This window comes from Tachysurus fulvidraco, chromosome 7, assembly GCF_022655615.1.
Source record: "Tachysurus fulvidraco isolate hzauxx_2018 chromosome 7, HZAU_PFXX_2.0, whole genome shotgun sequence".
In the NCBI taxonomy this organism is placed as follows: domain Eukaryota; kingdom Metazoa; phylum Chordata; class Actinopteri; order Siluriformes; family Bagridae; genus Tachysurus; species Tachysurus fulvidraco.
In genome coordinates, this window is record NC_062524.1 from 4,892,965 (window position 1) to 4,909,813 (window position 16,849).

Genomic DNA, 16,849 nt, shown 5'->3' on the forward strand with positions numbered 1-16,849 from the left:
AGGGACACACCTGGCGGCAGGTGATCTTGAAGCAAGTTCTTTTGGGAAAGAACTGATCAGATTCCTTATATCTGTGTTGGGCATTTTTAGTAGGAAAAAAATCCTCTTTATTTATCCCCTTTTGTCCGGGCTTAAGCTCTGAAACCTTAAACATCATTTGTGACATCACGGGAGTCAATTTGACTATTTAAATCCGAAGCTGGCCGTCCACTAATGAACTACAGTATTTAAATGCTATCGATGAAGCTTTTTCCTGAGTGTTATGTTTGCACAAAAACGCCCAGATCATGTGAGCCTTTGTTTGACATTACACCATGTGGGACGTCTGGACTGCCTTCACACCTTCGCATCTACGTTACGCTGTCTAACATGCGTGTTCCAATAGATACACTCCCACGGTTTAGCTAAGTCAAATCTGTCAGTCAGATACTCTTACTGTGATCAGATAATCTGTGGTTAAATCTAAAGCCACTGGTCTGAAATCAGATCTAATCATGGTCCTTATTTAAGGTAATACAAATAAACTTTACACACGTTCTCGTGTCTAAAGCCGGGTCCACACTAACGCAGGCAATGTACAAAGTTTCCCATTCACGAAGATGGCACAGAAGACCTATCTTTCCTTAAATCTTTCCTTTTGATGACATAAAACAGCAAACTCTCTGAGAAAATGTCATTGACAAATTGCTTATTTAGACAGATATCTATTTTTAATAAACAAGCCTGTATTATCATGTTTCCATTACAGCTATTCAAAAAAATCTTCATCTTTCATTTACAAAAAAGCAAATTAAACTGTTTTTTTTTTTTTTTTTTAATTCTTCCCTGTCAGGAATCGTTACTATTGCTTAATAATTGTCAATTGCGAAAGCATTTACAATAATCTACATCTGTTTTCTGTTGCTGAAAATCTTTATTTTGACTGGAATAAAAACAAGCTGCATTGAAATACCCCTCAACAACCTACTCTTGTGGTACTCTAGTACTCTAGTACCACAAGGCGCTAGTAAAATCGTTTATTTTAGCTATTAGCTAGCGTATTCTCGTCTTCTCATGACTATAACCACTTTACTGCCAGCTACTGTATATTGTGTTTGCTTTGCACGAGTCCGTTTACCTACATAACATCCTCAGATTGAGAACATTAGCAAAGGCACACTTCTAGTGAAGCCACAAAAAGACTAAGACCCACAAACAGCCTGAGTGATTAAAGCAGGTTGGGCAGTGATCCTACCTGTGTGGATTTGTCTTTTGTGCGTGATGGATAGAGCAGGTAGGCGTCACGGGGCCACTGGCCGGTCAGGTACGGTACTGTGATGGCACCTTGAGAGGAAGTGCGCCTGATCCACACCTGCTGGGCTTTTGACCTTTCAACTGTTAGAGAAAAGAAAAGAGAAATCAGTCAGAGGACAGGTGGGAGGTGGGAGGACTTGAAAGAACTGAAAGGTGTTCGTCACGCACAATTTCAACATTTTATGGACCGGATTGTATTTAAGTTTACAACAGCACTGTTAATCGTTAATCCGACAGGTGTGACTGATACGACCGAATCACAAACGCCAGCTGATCGCACCTGTGCTAATATTTAGCATAGATATTAACCAAATCTAGAAACAGAAAGCAATTTGTCTCTATTATGCTGTGCAGTTTTTCCATTGTACGGTACAGACATTCCTTGCCGTCTTAATACAATCTGAAGAGACTGGATGGTATAAATGAGCTACTGAGACGTTTACTGTACTATTATTACTAGTATATTATCCGGTAATGCTAATATTAATGAGGATCTTTTGGTTATTGCATTAAGTTCAGTTGATACAACTGATATATTGGAACTGCACAGGGAATATAGAAGATGTTAAAACATGGTTTATTGTTAGGAAGCAAACTGACGTTGGTACAATGTCCATTTTGGGTGTCGACGTTGGCCCTCAGAACACATCGCGACATCAACAATCTGCGAAGGAACACTTTTAACAAAATCCCTTTAAAAGGCTTAATACTAGCAAGGTGGTTTTAAAGTGTTTTGGTAGCCTCAGGTAAATGGTACCCTTTTAAATAACTGTCATCGTCACCGATCCTACATCATATTCACTAGGAGGCTGCATAATAAGGGACAAGATCTGGAAAGAAATTGACTACACAGAAAACTACACATGAGGAGACAATACACCCAGGATTGGACACCACATGAATTCATTCACACCTAATATGTCGTTTTTAAAGAAGGGAGGAAACCTGGTGATGGAAACCTTGGTGACATGGGTTAGATAGAAATGTATTATTATTATTATCAGGATTAACCTGGAGATCCTGGGGCTACGAGGTTCCTCCTTTACATGCAACACCACATTTAAATAGAATATCCCATCAACAGTGTCATGAAAGATATATGACATATATAGCACACAGAGATCTCAACTTTTTTTCTGTTTAATTCCATATAATTAAACTAAAATCTAATAACATGATATATTTAAAAAAAAATGCAGTTCCATGATAATATTGTAATGAACTATAAAAGGTTAGGCAATTAATCATTAATGTATATCATTAAACCACTAATACCTGTTATTAATATTTAATACCTCGGTCCTGTCTCAGTCGTTACTCTACACACAGAGGCAGCACGGCCACTCAGACTCCATGAGTTTTGGCTTATCCTTAAACTTCAAGACCAGAAGGACATCTCCTCCTGAGGCGACTCAACATCGGATAAAAATACCTTGCTTTAAATCCAGAGGCACAAGGTGGGAAAGTGGGTCAAGGCCGAGCAAGTTTCACAAAAACAGCAAACCAAATGTACAACCTTTCCACGTCTGAAATTATTTACAACCCACACAAACACACACACTCAGCCGCAATGCTACACGTTTAACTGGAACACTGAATGGCTCTCTGCAGTCCGCTTCAAACATCTGTGTTTTATTAATAGTTTACTGCCTGTCAGTCCCAGTGACAACATGTGGCCTATGTTTCTGTCAGTCACTGAAGGAGTTGTGGCTTCTGTGCCTCTCGGGGGCATTAAAGGAGCTGTAGCTTCTGTGCCTCTCAGGGGCATCAAAGAAGGTGTAGCCTCTGTGCCTGTCAGGGGCATTAAAGAAGGTGTAGCCTCTGTGCCTGTCAGGGGCATTAAAGAAGGTGTAGCCTCTATGCCTGTCAGAGGCATTTAAGGAGCTGTAGCCTCTGTGCCTGTCAATGGCATTAAAGGAGGTGCAGCCTCTGTGCCTGTCAGGGGCATTAAAGGAGGTGCAGCCTCTGTGCCTGTCAGGGGCATTAAAGGAGGTGTAGCCTCTGTGCCTGTCAGGGGCATTTAAGGAGCTGTAGCCTCTGTGCCTGTCAGGGGCATTAAAGGAGGTGTAGACTCTATGCCTGTCAGGAGCATTAAAGAAGGTGTAGCCTCTATGCCTGTCAGGGGCATTAAAGGAGCTGTAGCCTCTGTGCCTGTCAGTGGCATTAAAGGAGGTGTAGACTCTATGCCTGTCAGGGGCATTTAAGGAGCTGTAGCCTCTGTGCCTGTCAGTGGCATTAAAGGAGGTGTAGCCTCTGTGCCTCTCAGGGGCATTAAAGGAGGTGTAGCCTCTGTGCCTCTCAGGGGCATTAAAAGTGGTTCAGAAGCATTAAGAGGTGGTGTGGCATCTGTACTAGTCAGTAACGTTAAAGATGTAACCTCTGTGCCTGTCAGGAGTGTACAAAAGTGGGTGTGTCCTCTACGCCTGTCAGGTCATTAAAAGGGAGTGTGGCCTCGATGCCTTAATCAGATTAAAGAATGTCTGACCTGTGCTTTAATCCCAGAAACGGCCTACTGAAGCGTGAGACTAAATAAAGCCTTTATTTTGACCCTTTTCAAGTCCCCATGTTGACTCGGGGTGGTTTGACAGAGAAAGCTGTTTTAAGCTCAATGCCCTTCTGTCTTCCCAGAATCGCACGCCCACCGCAATTATCCCATTGTTGCTACATTTTTGGCGTGTGAACTCTCTCGCATCTCTGGGTGCTCGTTATACATAATCACAGTGCAGCTGGATTTAAAGGGGACAGTTTTAAGGTCATCTTCTCTCTTTATTTAGAGGTGCACACAATATTAGAGAGCAAGAGGAGAAGCAATGGCAGCTTTACGTACTGCGCTCTTGTCGACTGTGAACCCTTGAAGGCATTCCAACAAGGTTTCCACCCAGTTGGACCTTAACGTGGGATGTGGTAGCGCAGTGGTTAAGGTATTGGGCTACAGATCGGAAGGTCATGGGTTCGAACCCCAGGTCCACCAAGCTGCCACTGCTGGGCCCCTGAGCAAGGCCCTTAATGCTCAGTTGTAAGTCACTCTGGATAAGGGTGTCTGCTAGATGCCGTAAATGTAAATGTAATGAATAGTAAGTGCTCTCTGTCCGGTAAGAACGTCCAAAATGTAGTAAAAATCCAATCAATCTGTCCATCATGTAGCCATAATTAATAATCTTTATTCGTTTCATCATTTTAGCAAGCTGGTGCTCTTCAGCGTTGGTTTTAATCGCCGGTCATTTTAAAAGTAAAAAGCACAACAAAAACCGAAAGACGTTTACAGTCCGAAAGGTCGTCATGCGAGCATGGAAATTAAAGTGTTGCCATGACAACCTTGAGCTACTTTTGTGGTTTGCTGTGTTATTTTTGGAGACGTTTTTCATCGCAGGTATTGTGATAAATCGATTCTTTGTCTGAAACACTACTTCAGCTAGCGACTGAATAATATATTAATAATGCTATTTTGTTACATGTTTTCCACAACATTAAACTATCGTTTCATTCAGACATTTCAGTAGAGCTTGAGAGAGCCTTAAATACCACTTTCTAAACACATTATTGTGAGTATTTGTTGCCCGTCTTCTTCAGTGTCAACTTTTTATGTCAAGTGTGTGGGGCTTATCTAGGTCACGGCTTTCATCACTTTCACTCTGACCAATAACCAATAACCCTCAAGTCAAGGCTTGATGTTACTTGAAAGGGGTCAGAAGAGAAAGGCCAGATTGAATTGAGCTGACAGGAAGTCTACGGTATATCAGAACGCACAATGCATCAAGCACTGGGGCAGATGTGCAGAAGACCTTAGACCTCAGAAGAGATTAATCTGAATTCCACTGGTGTTTTAGTGTGTATAAAGATCACAGTAGATAGCATACATTTTGCCTGACGACCATCTCATCGCTACGTCAAGAGAGAAACTTGCAAGAGACCCGCGTGCCTACAGAGGGTTAAATATCATCTCGTTCTGGATCACACTACACACACTGGCTCATTCCAGACATACTGTGATAAACACTGCCTGAAGGAGCAGTGCTGAAATAATTGCACCTGTCATGACACGCATTAAAACTGTGGGTTCCGTAGAATTCTACACACCACCCACACACCTCCAGCCAAGTTTGTGTTTGACACTCATGTAATTTGGGATTTCTAGTAAGTAGAAATAAAAGCAGTTGTAAGTTAAGCCCCGACCGTTTGAACCAAACGTGAACAATGTGCTACCGTGTGGCTTTGTGGAACTTTTATTAACACTGAAATGATTAGGATGAATCTGGTTTTAGGGGAAAACTGTAAGTGTGAGTCAAACCGGTTATGAGCATAATGGCATTTGGTACCTAAGCTTTGGTTCTGGCTCTAATTCGTCTCACAAATTTCACCTTTTCTTTTTTTTTTCCTGGTTTACTGAGAGCAGATGGAGACACACGTCCCTGCCAAGAGCCTTCAGTGGAAAGTGCACTGTCTCACATTTCTGTTGTAAGTAGGCTTGCACACACTGTACTAGGGTTATAATGTGAGGCGGGTGACATTTAAGTAGATCCGTGCCCAGGCAAACAGAAAGAGAGAGCGTGGGTGAGCAGAGTTCTAGATGGCCTTTGGCATTTGATCGCGTGGTTGTTCACACCTCGAACAAAAACAACATGGCTTTTTAACTGTTAAAAGGTAAAAAACTCCATTGTGCTTGTTTATAGATGATAAAAACAATTACTCGATGTTGAACGGATGAAAAAGTACATCGTGCGCCTTAAAACTGGATCCTAGGACCAATCTTTGATGTACAGTTCAGCCAACATGTCTATTATCATTTACTGTAACCATTACATTTTCTCAACAATATCAAAACGATTTTAAGTAGTAGAACTTTTGTCCGTTTTGTTTTGAGTAGGATTAATAATAAATAAATAAATAAATAGATAGATAGATAGATAGATAGATAGATAGATAGATAGATAGATAGATAGATAGATAGATAGATAGATAGATAGATAAATAAATAAATAAATCAAATCTACAACTAGCTGCTACTCTGTGAAAGTTGCATGATAAGTCATTTTTAAATGCTGTGTTTGAATTACAGCAAAACCTGGGAACGTGGCTGTCGCTCAGGATAGACGTTAAACTCTGTACAACGTTTAGCAGCTCAGTCGATGTTACTTGTTGTGTTGTGTGTTATGTGTCGAAGCGTTTCTCACACCAAAACGAAAATCAAGCTGACATGCAAATGTGAACTACTGCCCTCAATAACACTGCATAGTCTTCACAATAGTCCAACCAGCTCAGCCGGTTTAGGACAGTTCGACAAACACACAAACACACACACACACACACACACACACACACACACACACACACACACACACACACACACACACACACACACACACACACACACACACCAGCCTACTACTGCAAAATTGAAAAAAAAGCTGATACGATTTTAAACTTGATGTGACATAAAGCAAGTCCCGAACTTATACATTCTTAAATAACAGCTAAACGCACCAATCTGACTGCAAATGAATTAGACAGGTGCCCAAATTAAATGTTTGGAACTCAATAAATGCATAAACTCTTTTTTTTATTGCTATACAACAGGACTGTTAAATTCTACAATTGGTCCGAAGGTGTTGATTAATTGCTGCTACGAGTTTTATACTAATGTGTTTGCTATCGTTTCCATAGTAACACCTTACACGAGGACGTACGGTTAACGTTCAAACGAGTGTGTTCGGAAAGATGAGTTAATGCTTTGCAGATTCTCTGGAAAAACTTCTCTGAAAAAATTGTTTCACAAATGTCTGTTAGCTGTAACTATGACTGATAAAGAGTGATGTGGTTTGATGAAGGTGTAATATAATGGCTGTATGTTATTCAGGAAGATCAGTATTAAAACATTATACAACAGAATTCATGCTTTTTGGTTTATAATCTACACAACACTGCACTGTCTTTCCTTTAGCAACAATCACCACTCACCCCAACAGTAGCTAGTTGTAATAACAAGCTAACTAGCTAGAGACCTAACATTTGCCTATCCATCATAGTTGTATATAATTAAACACAGTGGATAGTGTTTCTAACAAGTTAGCTAATTATAACAAAGGATTAGCTAGATTTGGCTGGCTACATAGTTTTAGTATGAAAGTAATACCAGTAGCCAGCTTCTCTCATGCTAGCTAAAATGCAATCTTTACATAAAGCTAGTAGCTATCAATTTTGCTAACTGGTTTGTAGTTAACAATATATATAAGATAATAAACCATCATCTAAGATTGTATTTGCTAGTGAGTTTTAAACATAGAAAGAGAGAGAGAGAGAGAGAGAGAGAGAGAGAGAGAGAGAGAGAGAGAGAGAGAGAGACAGAGAGAGAGAGAGACAGAGAGAGAGTGACAAACAGAGAGAGACAGAGAGAGAGTGACAAACAGAGAGAGACAGAGAGAGAGTGTCAAACAGAGAAAGAGAGAGATGAGAGAGACAGAGAGAGAGAGAGAGACAGAGAGAGAGAGACAGAGAGAGACAGAGAGAGAGTGACAAACAGAGAGAGACAGAGAGAGAGTGACAAACAGAGAGAGACAGAGAGAGAGTGACAAACAGAGAGAGACAGAGAGAGACAGAGAGAGAGTGACAAACAGAGAGAGACAGAGAGAGAGTGACAAACAGAGAGAGAGAGAGACAGAGAGAGAGAGACAGAGAGAGAGACAGAGAGAAAGTGAGAAACAGAGAGAAAGAGAGAGAGAGACAGAGAGAGAGTGAGAAACACAGAGAGAGAGAGAGAGAGAGAGAGAGAGAGAGACAGAGAGACAGAGAGAGAGAGAGAGAGAGAGAGAAAGTGAGAAACAGAGAGAAAGAGAGAGAGAGAGAGAGAGAGAGAGAGAGCACAAGAAAGAGAAAGAGAGAGCACAAGAGAGAAAAAGAGAGAAAAAAAAATGAAGTTTACTGTTAAAACCTTTTGAAAGGAGTCTCCAGTGTCTGAACTATCAGAAATACCAAAAAGTGCTGATAGCAAGAAGAATATCTATATTAGATATATATATATCTATAGAGAGAGAGAGAGAGAGAGAGAGAGAGAGAGAGAGAGAGAGAGAGAGAGAGAGAGAGAGAGATGAAAATACTGGAAATGACTCATTTGAGTGCAAATAGTACGCCTTCATATTTTTACCCTGATAAAAACATCCTCTGGCTAAAAGCAAATAGAATAGCTCATCAGCATATCTAACAGATTCAGTTTGCTACATGAAATGAATCAGAGAATATAAATGACTGCATCTAAAGGAGCTCTGCAGCTATATTCGGAACTGAAGAGCGCAAGAGTGAACAGTGATATTACATGCTAAGTAGAACTGTCACACAGAGATACTCAAAACCTAAAAGTGGAAGCTGACAAGAAAAATAAAATAAAGCTGCCAAATTCACAAGCCGTGTAAAATGAATTGATGTCAGCATTCAGCATCATGCAAACACAAACAAACTTGTTATGGCGGTCAGCTCAGTGTTCGTGAGGGCCTGAGTGCTCACCGCGCCGTGGTAATTAGGCCACGCAGCAAACAACAGTCATGGCAACAAACAGCAAGCTCACGGGCTTCGCTGTAAAGCCGTGTCAACACTTCTGATAAACTCTACACAACGCAGCTAATCTCAGCATGCCGCCTGATGCGGGTCAGCACAGGTCCAACTCTGACACATTTACCAGCTTTAGGTTACTTAGACAGATCAATGTGTCACTTTGCACATGTGTGTCTCTGCTGTGGGTTCATTCAAGGAGAATCTGTGTCACAGAAACAAGTGCTGTGCAGTCTGGGATCATGTCAATGTAGTGCTTCTGCTTGTATTGTACACACACACACACACACACACACACACACACACACACACACACACACACACACACACACACACACACACACACACACACACACACACACTACCATTATTTTCTATAACAGAAGCTCTGGCAGTTATTATTAAGTTTTATATGTTTATGTATCTGTTTCTATAGTAACAGCTAATTCTATAGTAACAGCTAGCATGGCATTGTTTCTATAGTAACTGCTAATTATATAGTAACAGCATATATTATGGATCGTTTCAATATTATCGTTTGCAAATTGGTGCGAGTCAAATGAAACGAGGGAGCGGGCCTCGAGTGTGACGTCAGAGGATTAAAAACTTGTGCAATTGTTAAATGGTAAAAATTTGTGGAAGGACATGTTGCAATAACTAGTAGGTTTCTCGTTGCGGGAATGTAAGTTTAAACTAGTTACTAGTTAAATGAATGTATAAACGGATAAATAATAATAACAACAACAACAACAACAACAACAACAACAATAATAATAATAATAATAATAATTAGAATTTCTTATTTGGAAAGCTTCTTTGGCAGAAGTAGAATAAAACACAATTTGTGACATTCTGTTCTAGGAAAATAATTATCTTCAGGGTGATAACTAACTCCGCCTCGATTCGGCCCTCCTTACATCACCCTGCCTGAGATTATCTTCCTCTTACAGGACATTCATTACTCATCATAGACAAATTTGAAGGACCGCTGCTTATATTTCTTTTCAAATCGCCAGTCCAACATTTCATTCACTAGCAATATCTTCAGCTGAACTTCTGTCAATCTATAAGAATAACATTGTAGTGATGTACATACAGAAAACACTGTGTTTCTGTTAGAGAGCGTGAGAGATTCTGATGATCTTTGAAATGAATAATGATTAGTTATCCCTTGAATAAATGATTAGTATTACTTAAATTGATAATTCATACTAGACTCTGGACACTTTTTTAAACCCTTGTTATACCTTTTAGCATATATACTGACAAGGAAGCTAAATAAACCCCAATATGAGAGTGTTAGAGAGTTCTTCATACAGTTTGTGTACTCATACTCACTCAGTTTCATCATCTGAAAAGATATCTATTATACGTCTCTAACGAGATTTTGATTTGTATTAACTTTTTCATGTTAAATCGTGTTTTCTTGAATAATAAGTAGCGCCTTGTTAAAACGTTGGTTTCATTTCAGTCAGTCAGAGTTCCCACTGCTTGGGAAGAAAGAAAAGAAAGACAAGTTTAACGAATAACTGATGGGAAGTGAGCTGCCAGATTTAAGTGAAAAAATTGCTCATGAATCATCCAGGTAAAATTTTACAATAAAAGAAGCCAGAATAAAAAAAAAAAATTAAAAAACACATTGCAAAGTTAGAATGTTAACATCACGATTTATACGTTTTCCCATTAGGACACAAGCTAATAATAAAAGCCAATAAAAACATGGCAGCAGTGATCTTCAGGCAGTGCAGGGATCTAAAGTCATAATCTCCAGAGTATTAGCTCACAATGTTCGATTCAATTCAATTCAATTTTATTTGTATGGCGCTTTTATCATTGGACATTGTCTCAAAGCAACTTTACAGAACATAATACAAAAGAAAACATTATAAAAAGATTAATGTAATACAAAAATAATCTGAATTAATATTTGACTTGTGACTGTAGTTATCCCCAATGAGCAAGCCTGAGGTAACTGTAACTGAGGCGACTGTTAATGTTAAGCGTAACCTCAGCCTGGAGTGTGTGTGATAACAGTTCAGTACAGCGTCACGCTGCTGTCTCCTCGTTCACGCTCACGGTCTTGCAACGGCGTTAACACGCAGATAAAGAGAGTTATCGCCAGACTCGTGCTCCACCAGTGAATCAGCACGTACCTAAATCCATTACTACAATAAGAAATGTGCAGACCTCGAAACAAGCAGCCTGCTACATGACCGCTCGTTAATTGCGCTGGTCTCTGTATTTAATCACACACTGATTCCTACATTATAAACAAATAAATAAATGATAAACTTACATTATCTTTATATTATGATAACCTTATTATTATATAGTTAGCGATAACGTTAAAAACCAAATTTTTATATTCCTGCGTCGAACTCTACAAATGAAATTGAATTGAATCGAATAATAGAATATTAATATTATACACTCTAAATGATGTAGTGAGCATAGATGCCTGTATGACGATATATTAAGATCGATATCATGATAAATTGTGTCACGTTACACTGTCCTACTGTTCAGATGTTCGGGATATCATGATATTTACTTTCTTTTCATAATTACACACCACCTGGAATCTGCTGATTTCAAGTTAAAATTTTGTACTTATAATCTTTAAAATTGTTAAAAAAATAAATAGAAAATACACACGACATAAATATCATGTCACAATGTACGAAGCTATTTCTGCACAATATACTAAATATCACTTTGATGTTATTATAGAGTTTGAGTTTTTGAATGAACTAGTTCTTATTTAATACATATCTGAAAGATGTATTTCAGATAGGATTTGACAGCACCACCACTGTGCACTGTGGTGTAATTTTACACACTGTGAATATGACATCATCATGTAAGCCAACTGACAGATCCCTGATATGTAGGAGTAATATCACTTTTTACACTTTCGTTATGAATGTGCAATAAGCTTCTTCTGCTCATCATTTCCTGTAGAGTTTCATGCATCCAGTCGCATTATGACATGACAGTTTTCCAATTTGTCACATATTATGTATATTTCTGTACTAATATATATCTTTATGTTGATGTGAAACCCTGAGAAGACTTTTTAAGTATAAACACCTTTTATTGGTCTTGGTGCCAATGGGATTTAAACCTCACTTCATGTATCCATTTAAGGTGATGCAGCGGTGCTTTATTCTTTCAGTTTGGCTCTCATCTGTACACTCTGCTCAAACGTTAGAACGTTTTTATACATTTATGGCTGTTCTTTTCTAATTTGTGTTTAAGCCTTCAATCTTTTTCTGCCCCAAAGTATCATGAATCCATTTCGGAAAAAACCGACGCAAAGCTGAGCATGATAATGCTTCAGGCCTAATCAATTACACCCTATTAGCTTCACCGTGGTTGTGGTGTTTATTGATTCGGCCCTTATTATCCGGCAGGCCTGCGCATGTGAAAACGATATTACGAGTGCGTGCAGCTCGATCGGTTAGTTTAGCCGAAGGGATCAGCAAAGCAGAGAAGCTGCAGGATTTATAGTTTAATGACCTCACGCATGAGTGCAAGCTCTTTGAAAATCACTGTACAAGTACAGAGTAACATTAGCAACCCGAGTTAAGAGAAGGTGTGAATTTCAGCCCTACACGGAAGAGTAGAAAAATTTACTGTGTACTGTTTAATGGTTAGAGTTGACATTATACTCTTTTCTGTTTACTGATGTTCGACATCTTTTTCTTGCCCCCAACCCCAGTGTTAAGTATTTACTCAAGTGTTTATTGTTTACTTTTATTGTTTAGAGCTTACTGTTTAGTGTTTCTCTTAAGTGTTTACTCTTCAGTGTTTAGTGTTTACTCTTCAGTGTTTAGTGTTTACTCTTCAGTGTTTGGTGTTTACTCTTCAGTGTTTAGTGTTTACTCTTCAGTGTTTGGTGTTTACTCTTCAGTGTTTGGTGTTTACTCTTCAGTGTTTGGTGTTTACTCTTCAGTGTTTAGTGTTTACTCTTCAGTGTTTAGTGTTTACTCTTCAGTGTTTAGTGTTTACTCTTCAGTGTTTGGTGTTTACTCTTCAGTGTTTGGTGTTTACTCTTCAGTGTTTGGTGTTTACTCGTCAGTGTTTGGTGTTTACTCTTCAGTGTTTGGTGTTTACTCTTCAGTGTTTGGTGTTTGCTCGTCAGTGTTTGATGTTTACTCGTCAGTGTTTGATATTTACTCTTCAGTGTTTAGTGTTTACTCTTCAGTGTTTAGTGTTTACTCTTCAGTGTTCTAGATTTAGGATGTTTGCTTAGTTCAGATTAAGCAGAGTAAAGTGTATAATGGAACCAATTCAAACAAATACTAACTCATGATGAGAAACTAATACGCTCAGAGCAAATCCAGACTAATCTGTTTTCCGCTGAAATGCGGCCGGGTGCCCACGGGAGCTCAGAGTGAAAGGTATCGACTGTGTGAAAGGGCAATCTGATGCAGTGTGTGTCTGCCGTTTCAGATGAGGTCACCGCGCTAAGCCACGTGATGGAACATAACCCGGGTCCTTTACCGGGACGACTGCAACGCCACGTGGGAGCGTCTCAGAGTCGGCCGACCCTGACTGACAGCACACACTCTGACATGTTGACACGTCTCTCGCATAGAAAACAATCAACACACAGTGAAGCCCTGAAGCTCGACACACCTCGCCTCACCTCCGTATCCCAGCTGACATGCGCCAACACTACTGCCTTCAACAACAATAAGTAGTTAAAGTTTAATTGTGGTTTAAGGAATCATCTAAGTTTTGTATTTTTCTAAAGAAAGGATGAAAATGATTTTAAAGGGGAGATTACATTTGTAAATGTTTTCACTGCTAAAGCACTTGGTCTTTAGAGTGCATTCTCGATCAGACAGAATAGCTAGGCAGTCTAATCCCTTAAACTCATTGAAACACGGCTATAAATGTAAAAATTCTGTAGTAACTATTTTTTAATATTGTTAAAAATGATATGAATCCATTTGCTGTATATGTTTAATCTAATGAGAAAGTTTTAAATAAAATATTTACAGCATGTACAAATACTTGACGATGTGATACAGCCTGACCAATCTGACGGCACGTCACGATTCTTTCACTGCATTTTACAAAGGCTTACAGTTGGTTTATATATTAAAAGACAACCTGTTGGAATTTTTTCAACCTGTTGGAAAGTCTTTCCTCAGTAGCCACTACGTGACTTAGAAAAATGCTGCTTGTTACATCATCACAAAAAAAATTGTTTCCCTTATATAAAAAAAAAACTAACACTGGAGACTCCTTCCTTAAATGTTAAATAAACATCTTGTCAAAGAAAACTTAACCATATCAGAAATTACATACATTTTCCCACATCCTTATACCCATCTACTATACAAGTCCCTGCGTAAGTCTTAGTCGTATATTAGTACATATAGCGTATTAATAAATCCTTTCAACTTTACAGCCTGAAAATCATTCACCTTCTGACCAACCTGATTATCCTCGTTTCTGAACTTGAGGGTAACAGACAGGATAAATCTAAGCCTCATTATAGCCATAAAATATACAATACTCCAACACGCAGGAAGTGATAGTAAAGAAATGCAGAAACAAAATGAATTCCTGGCATTATAACATAACACGCGCTCTTGCACACGGTCTTTATAATGTCAGCCAACACATTAACGCTTAGAAAGGAGACCAGCAAGGCCAGGCATGTGGAAATCCTTCAAAAAAAAAAACCCAAAAACCTCTATTAGTACATAAACACGCATGCAGCTTATCTAGTGGGTTATTTTAGGGCTTTATGAACGATGACGTCACACACTTTCAGTTCACCTTTCACAGGAGCTGCATCATTGGGCAGCTTGTAAAGAGACCAGGTTTCAAATGAAATTTGTGCATGTCAGTGTATTATATATATTATATATCTTCAGCACAACACTATAATGATTATGATGATGATGATGATGATGATGATGATGAACACTAATCCTGCTGTGGACAACAACACACACACCGATAAGGCCATGATGATTTTTCATAGGTTGCATGAAATGCAATATTCAGCACAGGCCCTGTTTTTTTTGTTTTTTTTTTTTCATTCCTGGCACGAGCAGCTGGATCGCTCTTAAGATGAAACCTAATTTACCGTGCAAATGCTCGGTGAAATGCAGAAGCACGATTCGGTGCATTTCTTTGCAATAATTACTCAGCAGTCAGCAGACCTGCTAATGTTTACATGGCTAACGCTAAGCTAGCCTTAGCAAGAGAGCTCTGAGTTTTAGAGAGCCTTACGGTACTGTATATTCGCGTCTGGAGGATAATGGTGATGCGCGAGCGTTCGGTTCATGGCTGCGTTTGGGACACGGAAATGCGCGAGTGGAAAAAAAAAACAAACCCAAACCAAACAAACACCGAATGGAAAATCCTCCTAAATACGGGTGTGCTTTTCCTAACCATACGCTTCCATTGACATCCTGATGAGTGCAAAGATGACGGATAACACGCATTAAACGCTAATAATAATAATAATAATAATAATAATAATAATAATAATAATAATAATAATAATAAGTGAACACTGGAAAGACAGCGCGCGTAAAGCGTTCGTGACGGACATTATATAAAAATATATAAATTTGTATATATAAATAAATAAAAAGGCAGATGCAGAATCATAAAGAGGTTATGAGACGTTGTTACCTCGGTAAGCAGGTGAATCGGGGCACCGCTCCGGTGATCCCTTGCGGTCAGGCGGCGGGGAGCGCGCGTTCAGCCCGGCGGCGCAGTCCACGGTACCGTGGCCGCTTCCGTTTCCAGGCGCGCGCGCGAGCGGCGTCACTACTCGCGTCGGGCTCGCGGCGGCGGCACCGGGAGCTCTCGGTGCTGCGACGTCGCCCCCGGCTGACGCACAAGAGGAAGAGGAGGAAGAGGATGAGGGAGAGGAGCGGCGGCTCCCGCGCAGCAGCTGGTATGGCACTGTGGCACGGACTGGCTGCAGCAACCGGCTCGCACAGTTAACGACTAATGATGATGATGATGAAGATGAAGATGACGATGATGATGATGAGATGGTGGGGGATCCCGTGCTGCCTTTAGCCCGTTGCTGATGAGTCGAGTTGCACGATGATGATGATGATGATGATGACATGATGTGATCCCGCAGTTTCCTCGTTCGTCTTGAATAAATACAGACTAAAAAACTTTTAAAAAACCCTGACCTTATTATTATTATTATTATTATTATTATTATTATTATTATTATTATTATTATTATTATTATTATATTTTTAATGCATTACAATTGTATCTAGACTGAAGACTAAATAACCAGAGAAAAGCTTTAAAAAATATATAAAACGTCCAAAAATAAAATAATTTTCTTTGTTACAATTAAGTTAAGACTATTTTCCGGTTTATCTGCATTTTCTAATAAAACAAGTCCATTTCCTCTTTCTTCACTGGCAGCTATAAGAAAGAAAAACACATGATAAGAAGTGATGTGAGTGATCCTTAAGTTCTTAGTTCGAGTTAGATAAGAAAAAAGAAAATAAAGTTATATTATATATAATAAAGTAATATAATATATATATATAAATGTCCCAGGGTCGACTTGCTTCCAGCATTTAAGTTGCTGCAAGTGACAGAAACTACAAGCGGCAAGCTACAAAGAGTGCAGAAAGCCGGTGGGCGGGGCTTTACCATATAAGAAGAGAGTGGGCGTGGTATGTAATCAGCGAAGGAAGGTCACAGCTACACATCATTTCCTTAACTTTATTTCAGCAACCGGGGATTTCCTTTATTTACTTATTTATTTATTTATTTATCTATCTATTTATTTATTAAGTTAGTATTTTTGCAGTAGAGTTACAGCTAGCAATGAGAATTCTGGCTCTTTCCAGCGATTCAGATCATTTGAATCTAATAAGAATCGACTCTTTGGCCTCTTAAATGTCTCACTGCCATTAATAAGTGAGTCAGTGAATGAAAAAGTAAGCTTCTAAGTAATAACCTAACACATTACATCATATAAAATCTATTCATGCATTAACGTTAT

At 39.2% G+C, this 16,849-nt stretch overlaps 1 protein-coding gene across 2 annotated transcripts in view; it reads right to left on the reverse strand.

The window, feature by feature from the left end:
- The window catches only part of glcci1a (glucocorticoid induced 1a), a 37,581-nt gene extending 21,142 nt beyond the window's left edge, over positions 1-16,439 (reverse strand). Inside the window, exons 1-2 of one of the 2 annotated variants that reach the window (XM_047816864.1) lie at positions 15,496-16,439; positions 1,235-1,374 (exon numbers count right to left, since the gene is read on the reverse strand). In XM_047816864.1, the coding sequence (XP_047672820.1) occupies positions 1,235-1,374; positions 15,496-15,943 (588 nt within the window). In that variant the 5' untranslated portion in view covers positions 15,944-16,439. The remainder of the gene's footprint in view (positions 1-1,234; positions 1,375-15,495) is intronic. The other variant, XM_027171517.2, reaches the window with a different exon arrangement.
- Between the last annotated feature and the right edge of the window lie 410 nt (positions 16,440-16,849).